Below are 12705 nucleotides of genomic sequence, written 5' to 3' on the forward strand. Positions count from 1 at the left end.
TCCTCAGGCTGGGCATGCGAATACCTCAGAGCAGCCGGGCACGGATCTGCACCCCCCCCTACATCTCACACAGGTCTAAAGCCTTACCGCCTGCTTACGGCTACATGCAAGTATTTAAAGGCTTTCGTCCCATCCTCCTCACCAAATCTCCCTCGTTCTCAAAAGCGCCTTTGTCTAAACGCAGACCAAAGCCTGAATTGAAAAGAGGACGGGAAATTAGATCGAATCGAGTCTGCAGCACCCTCGTTACTCCTCACGTCAGAAGCGGTTACATAATTGGGCTCCAGACCGCAGGCACTGAAGTGTTAAGAGAGAAAAGCGATCCCAGGACCGCATCCTGGGCTCGAGCAAGTAGATAACACAAAAGCAGGCCAAGAGCTTACCACTAATGCTAGTTAATAACTGCACCGTGTCAAGCAAGGCCCGTCATACGGCACGTGCGGCCAAAAAGCGAGCAGTGCGAGAAGTGGAAGCGGAATGATTTCATCCGCGCTCCGTGCGCAGCTGCTGGTGCGGGAAGGAAGGCGCAGGAAGGAGCGCTGCGCGGAGAGCGCGGGAGGCGGCGGCAGCCCAGGGCTATGGAAAGGAATGGGGGCGGGGAACCGGGCACGGCCCTTCTCCAGCTTCTGCCGTGCAGGAAATAAATAGACCTTTTAATCTGCTTTCCTGGAGGCCTTCTCCATCGACCATTTCTTTCTGCTCCCCCTGCCCAGCTCTTTACTTCCTCGACACGGCTAATGAATGCACAAATGCACGATGGGTTTGATAACAGCCCGTCCCTTCTAAAAGCGGGCCACTAATTGAGGCCCCACGCTGGAGGCTCTAACGACCATCGTGCCTTATGACTGCGGGTAGAGAGCCGGCCACCGCCTCGAGCACGCCAGGGCCCTTTAAAACGTGCGTGAACGCAGCTAGACGGCTTTAGGAATGGAGCAGATGGGACGGCGAGCCAGAAACATCGGCGGCACACACGGGCGGGCGCGACGGCGGAGCTGGGAGGGGAGCCCGCAGCGCCTGGCAGAGAGGAGTTGGTGGGGGGGGAGGCAGCTGGGGGCAGCAGGGGGCGCTGCGGAGCAGGAGGCCGCAGCTGCGTGAAGGCGGGTTGGTTCCACGCAGATCTCGCAGGGGGACACGAACTGCGACACGAACAAAAGCAGGGATAACAAGACAGTGTTGGAACGTGGTTTATTAAAATCCATTTATAAAACCCTAGCTCGACACAGAAGGACGGAGGCCTCGTCCCTCCAGGAGGGTCGGAAGCCTGCAGGTCTCTGCCGGGCGCAACAAAGCCGTGCTGCAGTCAGATCTGAACCTCAGCCCCCCAGCCCTGCTTTCCTTCTCTTTTAACCTCCTTCTCAGGCTGTTAACACAACAGCTCTGTGTGTGCCAACCACAAAGCAGCTTTTGCCCGCACCACTGGAAGTGTATAATTTTCATTCTAGACTCTGATAATATTTTACAAACATTTGCTTTACCTCAACTAAAAAAAACCTACATCATATAGCAAGAGAAAATATTTTGATCATGAAGTAAAACAAATTACCAAGGCTAGGATACGACAGAACAAGAATTAGAATAGTAAAAAAAGAAAAGAGTGCATATCCTTAAAGGTGGCTTCCCACAGGTGACAGAAATCTTTGGATCCAGAAACACTGCCAAAACAACAGAAATAAAGCAGCAACCTCTCCCTCTTTGCTCCCAATAGCAAGTAATCCCAGCACATCAGAACTGGAAGGATAGCACATGTCAGGCAGGGATCTGCAGGGCACTGCAGAAGGGATGCTGGCAGACACTGGAGGCCACTCGCAGAAGGTGCCATTTCCTCCTGAATTCCACTGTTCTCTTCCAGACCAACCTCCCATACATAGTTGTGTGTCCAGCTGCACCCTGGACACTGCAGATCCATAAGGAGCCATAAGATGCTCAGCAGTACACTTGTGACTAATTCAATACTGATTAAAACTCTTGATGTGAAGTACTGTTTAAATTAAAAATATCACAAGAGACGAATCTGACAGTGGTATAGATGCAACAAAATGGTTACATTTATAAAGTGAGTGCGTAATTAGAGGAGAAACCACAACAAACCCAATTCATTACGTAAGACTACGTGAAGACTCTGTGAAAATGGAAATGTATGGATGCTTTTTTCTTCCTACAACAGGAATAAGTGCTCACTGCTCAGATGATATTCTGGAGCGATAGGAGATACGTTTGGAAACACTGACTATTCTTATCTATTCAGGCACAAAATGCTGTCCACATACATCCAAAGTAGAACTGCACCTGTGCTACTCGTACAAAAAGCATTGGCATTTTTCTCCTTTTTCAGTACTACTGAAACTTTTTTGAACTCCTACAACACTTGGCAGAACACTTGGCATTTTTTCTATTCCCCAGTTTTAAAATGGCAGCAGAAGTTACTCTCATAGATGGCTATGAAAGCCTCAGCACACTAGCATGCTGAGACTGTCTCCTGTTCACTCACCCAACACAGTTAAAGCCAAAACAGAACCCCGTAATATTTCTGGTACTGTTATACTTTCCCTAGCAATACGCAAACAGAATCTTATCATATAAAGTAGCCTTTATAAGCAAAGCCCTGATTCAAGATAAAAAAAAATGTTCTCTTCCTCCTGCTCCCTCTTTGCAGGACAGATTCTTTGCAGTCTCTGTGACTGCACTCAGTCACCTCAGCTGATCGTACTCGTTCATTTTAGATTGCTCTTTTTAACACATTTACCCTCCACCCACAGGTCCCTGGCTTCTCTCCTCATTGGTTATTGCACCCTGGGGCTGCAGAAGAGGCGCCGGACTGCTTCTGCTTCTTGCGGCGTTTGTTCAGGAGGCGGTTGTTGGATGTTTTCAAGTCTTTAATTTTCACCTGATCGTAGTCCACCCTCATGGTAGCCAAAGCACTGGTCATCTCCTCCTGGAAACAAAAAAATTAAATCTCTTGAACACGCTGAGTCAGAGAGAGCACAGCCTCTGTATGCCATTGCTAGGTAATGAATGTACAGAACGAACTCTGTTGTGCCACAGCCAGGAACAACCAAACCCTTTCTGCTGCTCTGGGCTATGACTGAAGGCTTCGTTCTACTCATGGACTCATTCAGGAGGAAATATTCAGTGTTTCACATGTGGGTACACAGGACTACGCTCTGCTGGCCTGATTTCCACCACATCACCATGCCCAGCATAACTTACTGCCTGGCTCCAGGCCTTCAGCAGCTGCTAAATCCAGGCTTCTTATAACAGTCAGTGCGCTGCTCTCCTTGCTCCGTTACTAAAGGAACCAGAATAAAGAGTCCACACCAGAATAAAGAGTCCACACAAAGTTACTTAAAAGTATGCACTTCAAATTCATGTGCCTTAGCTTGAAATAGCATTTAAGTGCTGGCAAATCTTAAACTTTTTAATAAAACAGATTTTTGCTCACAGCCTGTCAGTGAATGCCTATGCATTTAGTTCAGAAAAGGAAAAAAGATTAAATATTACAGGAATGCTAGTGATCTCTGGCACCTGTACAGAGTACAAACATAAGTTCTCAAGGAAGCGAAGAAGCTTAAGAGAAAATATCTGCTGGATCCCTCTGACTAGGGAGGTGCGTGTTGCCTAGATTCTATGAAATTTTGTCATCATGCGGCTGAACAGATGAGACTACACACTGATAATTTAAATAAAACCAGCAATCAGTAGAATACCTTAAAGGAACGATGCAATTAGCAAAATGCCAAGTATTATAAGTGCAGAAAGTTAATTGTAAAAGTATGCCACCTGATAAAGGTCAGCAGGAAAGAGCTAAGGCTTGCAAACAACTTTTAGGCTGCCCTGTTGTTGCACTCTGCAGGAAGCATTCAACTGCCATCAGTACAAATAGTAGGTGATGCACCTGGTTAGATTAAGGGAAAGACAGATATGTTTTTTCTTTTTTTCCTCCTCGGTACTAAAACTGCCACAACAAGACAAGGCTGAGGTTATTTAATGTTGTTTTACAACACAAGAACAGAGTAGAAAAATAGAACGCAGCCCAACCCCGCCTCCCATCCTGTCCCCCTCCATTTTCATCATATCCTTCACTTCACCATAACGAACTCCAAACTGTCCCTTCTCCTCTGTGCTGCATGCAGCGGCTCAGCGGGTAGCATCATTAAAACCTTTGATCATAAGCATTTTCTTTGTTGATATTTTGCACAGCTGTAAGGCTGTCAGGCGAAGCTCAGACAGCATTCTTCTTTTCTAAACAGTTACCATATACACTACTGTTCTAACTAGGACTGTTCTTAAGCTTCCGTTGCTTAGCATGGTTGTATCAAAATTACCATAACCACCAAGGAAATAAGCATCCACAGCAAAAAGAGCCCATCCAGTCTCTTATCTGAATGGCCTCAGGAAATATCTGACTCACTTTAACTTCATCCCAGTGGTCCTTGTCCTCTTGTAGGACCCGTGCGGTATGGAGGGGCGTTGGTGGCACTGCCATCGATCTCTGAGAAAAGCAAAAAGCACCAGAAAATGAGTTCTGCAAACGCAGTTTTGGAAGTGACTGCTCTTCTATGTGTATCGAGGATATAAAACTTGATCTAACATCCTTCAGTGCCCCCATTATTCATGCTTTCCATCACTCCACAAACCAGTAGATAAAAACTAGCCTGTGTGAGGTGGTCTCCATGTGGCAGTATCACTGCAGAACATGGGGAGACAGAAATCAACGCTGAGTTTCTTTCACTCTGTTCTCTTCCAGCTCAGCCAATAAACCCGGGTTGGATAATTTTTTATGCACATTTCCCATTTTTAACAACTTAATTTCACTGTTCATTAATTGTTCTGAAGTGCTTAACTTGACCTTTATCTTCTAGGATTTGTAGTAGGAGATTTTTTTGTCTTGCAGATACTTTCACAGAGATTACCAGTTCATCAGATCATAAATGTGCCCAAAAGAAGAAGCTGTACTATCTTTCAGAGTAAGTACTGATTCATTATTCTGGCACAGTAGAGAAGAAAATGAGTGCATTGCTTGCGATGCTCTTCCACACAAAATTGAGATCTATGTTCACCTGACATGGCAGATCGGTAGATATTTTAAATTAGAATAAGGTACAATTTCTAAAGCACAGTTTCCTGGTTAAATTCAGCAAGAAGTATTCCTTGCCAGACATAAACCAAACCCTAATTTCATTCTGACTGTCTATCTTCCACATGTTTTCCCACGCAAACTTGCTGTCTACTGCTGTGGCATCCTGTGTGTCAGCAAAGGCTGAGGAGATCACTATATTTATCACTGCAAAGTGAGCCTCACACTGGAAGCAGTGCTTGTACTCCACCAGCCCACAGCTTCAATGTATCGAGTTCTGCCGCAGGTACAGAAGGGGAAGCAGAACTCCAGACTCCCATGTCCTCTGGAAAAGAACTCCAGCTGGCAATGGCATGGGTTTATCAAGCACGGGTGGGATGGAGAAGAAGCAGATCAGCCTTTGTGGTGTTCCTGAACAGGTGCTGAACGCACCCTCCTACCTGCTGTCAGCAAGCTAGATGATTATATCCTCCATCTGAGCTGTTTTTTTTTCATAAGCCACAGTAACATCCACAATAAAGGCCACGTATTTTTAACAGGTTGCAATAATAACAAAAATGTAAAGAGGGGAAACAGACTATACTGCTGATTGTGAGGCATCTCCATATAGATTTAGTATCAGAAAAGGAAGAATACAGACATTAGTTCTGTTGGTCTTTCCCTTCCTCTGCTGCATGGGAAAAACAGGTTCAGTGGAAAAAATGAGAATCTGCTGCTCCTGGAGCGTGCTTCCAGGAATGGTAGTCGAGCACAGCTCGTTGGTGCTGCAGCCTATAGACTTTGTCTCTAATCTCCTCCTCATTAACTGGTTATAGGAACATTTGAAGTAACACGTGTTGCTGTAGGTGGCAGCTTCCTTAGCTATTAGGCTCTCATTCTGTGAAGTTTATCGCCTGCCGACTTCTGGAACACCTCCTTTTCTTCAGCCTTCAAACACTTAAGCTGGAGGTATTTATTCTCAGTGATTACACTTTTATTTGGCTAAAAACAAACAAACAAGCAAACATGTAAGACTGCCTAGATTCTGTTACAGTTTTACAGTCTCTCTGTAACCTCAATTTCTCAGCTCCCACAACTATAAATGAAGACATCTAACTGCTCCATCAGAGTGTTATGTGGCTACATTACCATAAGATTCTAAGTGCTTTGAGATATTCAAACATTACAGAAATGCTGACTGTAACTTGTGATTTTTTTCTGTCCCTCCCTCCTGAGAAACAGGAAAGACAGCGAAAGGACTATAGGAGGAAAAAGCATTTACAGTTCAAGCTGTTCCTGGCTGATGACTTTTTGGGCAGTAAGAAATAAATCTGGTTCTCCTTTTAGGCACAAATATGAGAACTACAGGCTATTATTTTGATCATCTTGAGTGATACCTATGGAGCAGACATGATACTCTGAAACTCAGTCTGATTAACAGATGGCATTCTTGTCTCTTGTTTGAAATACTACTGCATTAATAAAATGAACTTCTACCCATCTCCCACCATGCAGGAAAAAAAAGAAAATCAGATAAAAAAAGAAAAATAAACTCAACCAGGTTACAGATTGAAACCTGAACTGAGACCATTAATAGCTCCGTGTAGCACCTTATCTGGTCATCTCTTACAGGGCACTGAGCCGAAAACCCTGCTCCTCCCCCAGGCATTTTCCAGGATCTGCCAAGGATGAGAATTCCCGCTAAGCATAAGACTCTGCTCACACTAACACAGCTATGCACAATGGTGCCTAAGACCACTAATAATAGCTCTCTCTAAATCCTGCACTGATGAGGTAAGTACAGTTTATTTTTATATTTTTTAGAGGGAGTAACGCGCGTATGTGCTGCAGCCAACAGTGACTGCCTGCTCACAGAAGACGTAGATGCATTTTGCTTCTGCTTCCAAGGATGCTACTGTGGGTGTCTCTGTGTGTCCTCTGGTAACACGAAGAAGAATTGTGGTTCTACAGGCAGGTGCCCTTCTGTGAAGGGTATAGTAGGTTAATTAAGTTGTGAGCAATAATCGTCCTTCTCTTGCTGTGCTACGTGGAGCTATACCATAAGCTCTGCATGCAAGAATTCATCTTGCTCTCTTGTAAAAAGCTACAAGAAACTCACGTTAATCCAAGGGTGATTCATAAATTGAGAAATTGTCATCCTCTCTGTTGGGTCTGTCTTCAGTAAGTGGCGAATCAGTTGTTTGGCTGAAAAACAGGACCAACATAGCGTGTTGTAGTCTACTACTGTGGTCCCAAAAAAAGCTCAAGAAGACCTGCTGAATGAAGAAAGGTAATTTTCCAGAACTTAAAACAATGTTTCCAAGTTAAGAAGCCATATACAGTGTGGGAGGTTATTATGCCTGAAGAGGCAGAACATGGAAATATCTCAAACCGAAAAGGTAAGAAGGAAGGACAAAGGACTGGAGATTCCATGCATGCTATCTACTTCACAAGACCAACAGTCATGAGATCAAGAACTTAAAGAGAAATAGAGGAGCATAAAGCTGCTGGTTTAAAATATGGCAACAAGCCTAGCATTATGGGCTGAACGAATGCATAAGCTGACGTTTTGAGAAGTGACAGAAGACAAAAACTAGTTGTGAAAACAAAGACAGTAAACTGCTCTGACAACTGAGAGGCCACTAAAAAAAACAACAAAGTCAAAGAAATGGGTTACATAAACTGGCTTTACATCAGCTTTCTGTGAACGTGGCATTGGCCAAAGCAAGAGGTACTAACTCTGTAACTGAGATATGAGATGACAAGAGTTTGAACAAGAGATTCAGTAATGTGGACGGACAGGAAACACCGCACCCAAGGGACATTATTCAGAAAGAATCATAACTTCCTTGGGAGAACCTAGAAAAGCTTCTGAATATGTTCTTTCATCAGCATTAAACGAAAGATGACTATGCTTTGAAAGGCCTGTGACAGATAGAAGTTTGAGACTTTAATGACAGAGGCCACAAAGATGATATACATTAGAGAGTACCTGGACGCTAAAATCTAAAAAGTTTTAAAAAGGAGGAAACCATGAGCAGAACCCACTGATTACAGGAAGCTGGGGGGAAATTCAGAAGTAGCCTCCAAAGACAACGTACTGCAGGAATGGTCTAAAACGAAATGATGACAGGACCATACAGGGGAGGGCAAAAAGAAGCAGGCTAAAAGAATGCCTATAGGCTAGCCAAACATTAATATGTTCAAAGGCAGAGGACATCTATCTTCACTGAAGCAAGCATATGGAAACTATTTTCCAAGCAAATGTTTTCTGAACAAGCTTTGCTAGCATTACAGTAACTACTGTAATACAAACAAAATCCAATACTGACAAAATGGTAAGCCAGAAACCCAAAGATTAAACATCTTCTCTACCAAGATGCAGTAGTTGATACTGCACACTCAGTCACGAGTTGTTACAACAATGCCACAATCACAGTATTCTTCAGGATATACTATTAGTGCTTTAGCAGCAAGTGTGACAAGATGTTAACAGCAGTAGAATAATGGGCTTGTTAGAAAGAAGATGTGCTCAGAAATTGTTGACCCTTCTCTCTAAAATGGGCAGTTGAGACCTCCAGGTTATGACACTGTCAGAATAACAGAATCAAAACCATCCGCTTTCAGGACCGGTTTGAACCCATTCAGGTCACAGCTGAGCAGCAGCAGGTTTTGGTCAATAACTTATACAAAATAAATTGTTGACCTTGATTTAAGTGGAGGCTGGCAAGCTGCCACGTCACAAAAAGCTAGCATAAAAAGTTGCCGACCTTGCTGGCTGTATCACCAAAGAGGGCAAAGACTGAATGAGTTCTGAACAGAGTTTGCCTTTCTTCCAACTTAGCTTGTGTTACAGCTACCCTGACAATCCCCTTTCTCAGGATTATATATTTTTGTTTCCTGAGGGTTTAACTCAGGCTTTCACTAGCACTAGCTGGATTTGAAAACAAGCTTTCAGTCATCATTTACTTTTTGTAGTGCTTTGTTGCTGGCTAGTATCTGAATTCCAAGTTCTCTTACAATACCTTACAAAAAAAATACTAATATTTAAAAAAATTTGAAATAAAACTTAAAATCAGGTTTTTAGAAAAAGTGCTGTGTGAACACTTCTCCACTGCACAACACCGCACACATCAGAGGTACTGAGCATTCTTACCTTCTTCTGACACTTCAGCCCATTCTGGATTGGGAAACCCATACTGCCCCATTCGAATTCTTCTCTTCATCCCTGGCGAAATAGCTTGTCCAGTGTTTGAGTAGAACGGAGGGAACCCACACAGGCTGTAAGAATGGACAAAAGAAGCCTTATAGACTAGAAAGCTCTTAAACTCCAGTGCAAGCTTATGCTCTTCTGAAGGTAGTGTGATCCTAGTGACTGACTACTTGTAAATGCAGATTTAATAACATCCGTTATTTCTGTTAATCTAGACTCTTCAAGTACTTACAGAATGTATGTGATGACACCCAGAGACCACATGTCACATGATTTGTCATACTTTTCAGGACCAAGGACTTCTGGGGCTGGAGAATTGAGAAAAAAGCATAAACTAACAGAATACCACGTAATTCTTCGTGTTTCCACCACTTATAAGTAGCAGCATAATTCAACAATAAATATAGGAGGCATTAAAAAAAAAGTAAAATCGAACCAAAAACCCCCATACGCCACACGCTGCAGTAACAGTGTGGTATTTTCTATTGACAAGTTCCCAAGCACGTCTCTGTAGCTTTAAAGAGGAGGAACAGAACTGGCAAAATGCCCTGTACTCTTCACCTTACTGTCTCTCTGCTCAGGAGAGTACTAAGATTACAAAAAAGCAAAAAGGAGGTACAGCTAGATGTGTACAGGGAGACACAGCACTGAAAGAGGCCTGAGCATATGTTCCAGCAGTCAGAACAGAAAGGACCTGCTTAGCTGTGATACGATTTTGAACAGTACCTATGTGGAATGTCTGGCTTTTTCAACTACAGAGCACTGCATCTTTCCCTAAGCAACAAAACTTTACAGAAATGCATTCAGGGGGACATTTTCCTCCCCACACCTCCTGGGCAGGTGAACTGATAGTGGCCTTGGGTTTGTAAGAAATGACTCTCTAAACATATGAGCAATCCTACTGGTTTATTTAAAAAAAAAAAAAAAAAAGGTGTTGAGAAGGAAAATGTCAGCCTGTTTATATACAAATATAAAGGCAGAAAAACATGGATGTGAAAATTCTTTAACATTTTATCACCTATCCCAGTTAAAGAAAACAAAGAAGAAAGTACCAGGAAGAAAACTACTGCTATGGTAGGTTTCTACTAACAAATGAGTACCAGCATCTTCCATTACAAAAAAAAAGAGGTCATGTCCACATAGGGAACTAACTCTTCCAAAAAATTAAGCCCTTTCTCCTCCAAAAAAATTCCAATCACAGACTGCCTCAGTCGTACCATATGGTGAATGACTATTAACTCAGAGACCAAAAAGGACATACTCTGAAATGAGTGCACAGAGCACAGCCTGATGTGGCATTCATTACGCAGTGCTTTGGACAAAACGCAGGCAAAAATTCAGCTGTGACTAAGTCACTTTGATCTTTTATTATTAATTCCTCCATTTGCCATCTTTAAGAAGCCTTACAACTGATGGAGTACTCTCCCTGATTTCTTATTGCATTAGTTAAGGTATGGGAAGCTTTGCAAGGAAACACCCAAATAATTATGAAGCCAAGTTCAAATTATGGCTATTATTGCATCATCCAGAGGAAACATCAGATTTACTTCAGTGTAACCAGATGTAAAATGTTCTCTCTCCTTGATCCTCATTCGCACCCCTTGTTAAGGCTGTTTCCTACTAAGGAAGAAAAGGAAGAGGGCTGGACTGGACCCAGACTAGGTTTTGGGATGGGCTGGATACTATTTTAATTCTGTGGGCTCCCTTTTTGCACTACATCCACAGGAGATCTGCCACCCGTTCCTACAGCCCACAGACCCACTGTAACAGGAGGAATGAGAAACACAGAATAAATGCATTTTGGATGACTCACCCACATAATAAGGAGTGTAACAGGGGGTCTGCAGTGCATTTTGTACAGTGGTTTCTTTGGCAAAGCCGAAGTCTGTGAGTTTAAGTACAGTATCCTTTTCTTTTGATGTGTAAAGCAAGTTTTCAGGCTGAAAGACCACCAGGAGAAAGATAAGCGGGGTAATGAAGAGAGGCCTCCAACAACAAGCTGTGCAGTCAAAACACTCCTGCTTGCCTTGATAACCACCAATATTTGGATCCCCTCTTTACCTTACACCCCACTATATCGCACAGGAAGCTCCCTCCCAACACACCAGCACCTTTGCTCACAGCAAGGATCAGCGTCCCTCGCAACACGGCATTAGTTCGCTGAGCGTGTTCAGGGAGCATTTGAGGCTATGCACTTCAGTTTCTGTGCTGGTGACAGGCAGTGGCACACAGCTCCACAGTATGTGTATGTACACATGTCTGAACTGGTAAGCCATTCTCCAGTTCCTACCTATGGAGCATCTCCACCACATACGTGTAACCCTCAGCAACGCCAAACAACGTCAATTCTCCTGCCAACTAAATGCACAGAAGCATCCACAGAAACTTCATAAACCCTTTATTGCAAGGAAAGTACAGTTCAGAAAACAAATAATAACCGATAAAGACTGCAGATGATGATACAGCACCTAGTCTAAGTTTACTTCAGGCAGTGTTATTTTCTTGTTAATTAACTGAGTTCCAAGTTGCTGGTACCTCTTCAGCTAACCATCAGACTGCATCCCCTTGCATCCTCTACACAACTGGAGAGCTGTGATTAAGTCACTTAGCACACATGAACATTTTGACCTTGGACTAGAAGTGATCTACTTGTGAACAAATCCCCTCTCACACTGGCAGAGGAACAGGAACACATAGATAATCTATTTGTACTCCCAGTTCTATTTAAACCACCACCACCCATTTATTTTTCCACCCTACATTCTTTTCTCCCGAACACACACCTCCCAGACCTCACCTTGACGTCCCTATGGGCAATGTTCATTGAATGCAGATACTGGATGGCTGTGCCAATGTCTCTCATTATTTCAGAGGCCTCTAGAAATACAATTTTAGGGAAAGGTCACATTAACATTCCCACTGTAACTCAGGGACATGCTTGGGAATGCTTATGACTTACGAACAGCTTGCTGGAATACATGGCTAGCATCGAGAGTAGAGTATCTAAAATTAGCCCTAGCAGCTGTGTTTTGGTTTTGCAGGCAACCATACCCCAATCCCCTGGCTGCTCAGCCCTCCTCCCAAGCAGGCACAGCAACCAAACAGTTGAGAATTCTGCTTTTCTTGAGCTTGGAAATTTGTGCTTTAATTTTCTCACTGGAAAAGCAGAGAAGGTACACAAGCAACTCCCAGCCAGGATGCAGCTCTGGTAGTTCAGGACATGACCTTGGTTATCCTAGACAGAAGTTTAACTTTCAGCTTCTAGTTCAGGGGTAATGGGAGGATCTAATAGATTTTCTAAAAATAGAGCAACATAACAATATAATAATTAGAGGACAGGTCACATCTTTTTCACTGTCTTTAGAAGTTTTCCTTGGAAGAAATGAAGTCAGCAGTTCTACTCTGCAGAGCCCAAACCTCCTACTACCAAACAAGATGT

The 12705-nt window shown here is 43.3% G+C and overlaps 1 protein-coding gene across 2 annotated transcripts in view; it reads right to left on the reverse strand.

Moving 5' to 3' along the window:
- Positions 1–1168: 1168 nt before the first annotated feature.
- MAPKAPK3 (MAPK activated protein kinase 3) overlaps positions 1169–12705 on the reverse strand; it is a 42318-nt gene continuing 30781 nt past the window's right edge. Inside the window, exons 5-11 of one of the 2 annotated variants that reach the window (XM_052678539.1) lie at positions 12064–12143; positions 11080–11206; positions 9499–9574; positions 9210–9334; positions 7173–7258; positions 4409–4489; positions 1169–2932 (exon numbers count right to left, since the gene is read on the reverse strand). In XM_052678539.1, the coding sequence (XP_052534499.1) occupies positions 2774–2932; positions 4409–4489; positions 7173–7258; positions 9210–9334; positions 9499–9574; positions 11080–11206; positions 12064–12143 (734 nt within the window). In that variant the 3' untranslated portion in view covers positions 1169–2773. Of the gene's footprint in view, positions 2933–2952; positions 3893–4408; positions 4490–7172; positions 7259–9209; positions 9335–9498; positions 9575–11079; positions 11207–12063; positions 12144–12705 lie in introns of those variants that run through there. The other variant, XM_052678540.1, reaches the window with a different exon arrangement.

This window comes from Tympanuchus pallidicinctus, unplaced genomic scaffold (genome assembly GCF_026119805.1).
Source record: "Tympanuchus pallidicinctus isolate F22 unplaced genomic scaffold, pur_lepc_1.0 scaffold17, whole genome shotgun sequence".
NCBI lineage: Eukaryota > Metazoa > Chordata > Aves > Galliformes > Phasianidae > Tympanuchus > Tympanuchus pallidicinctus.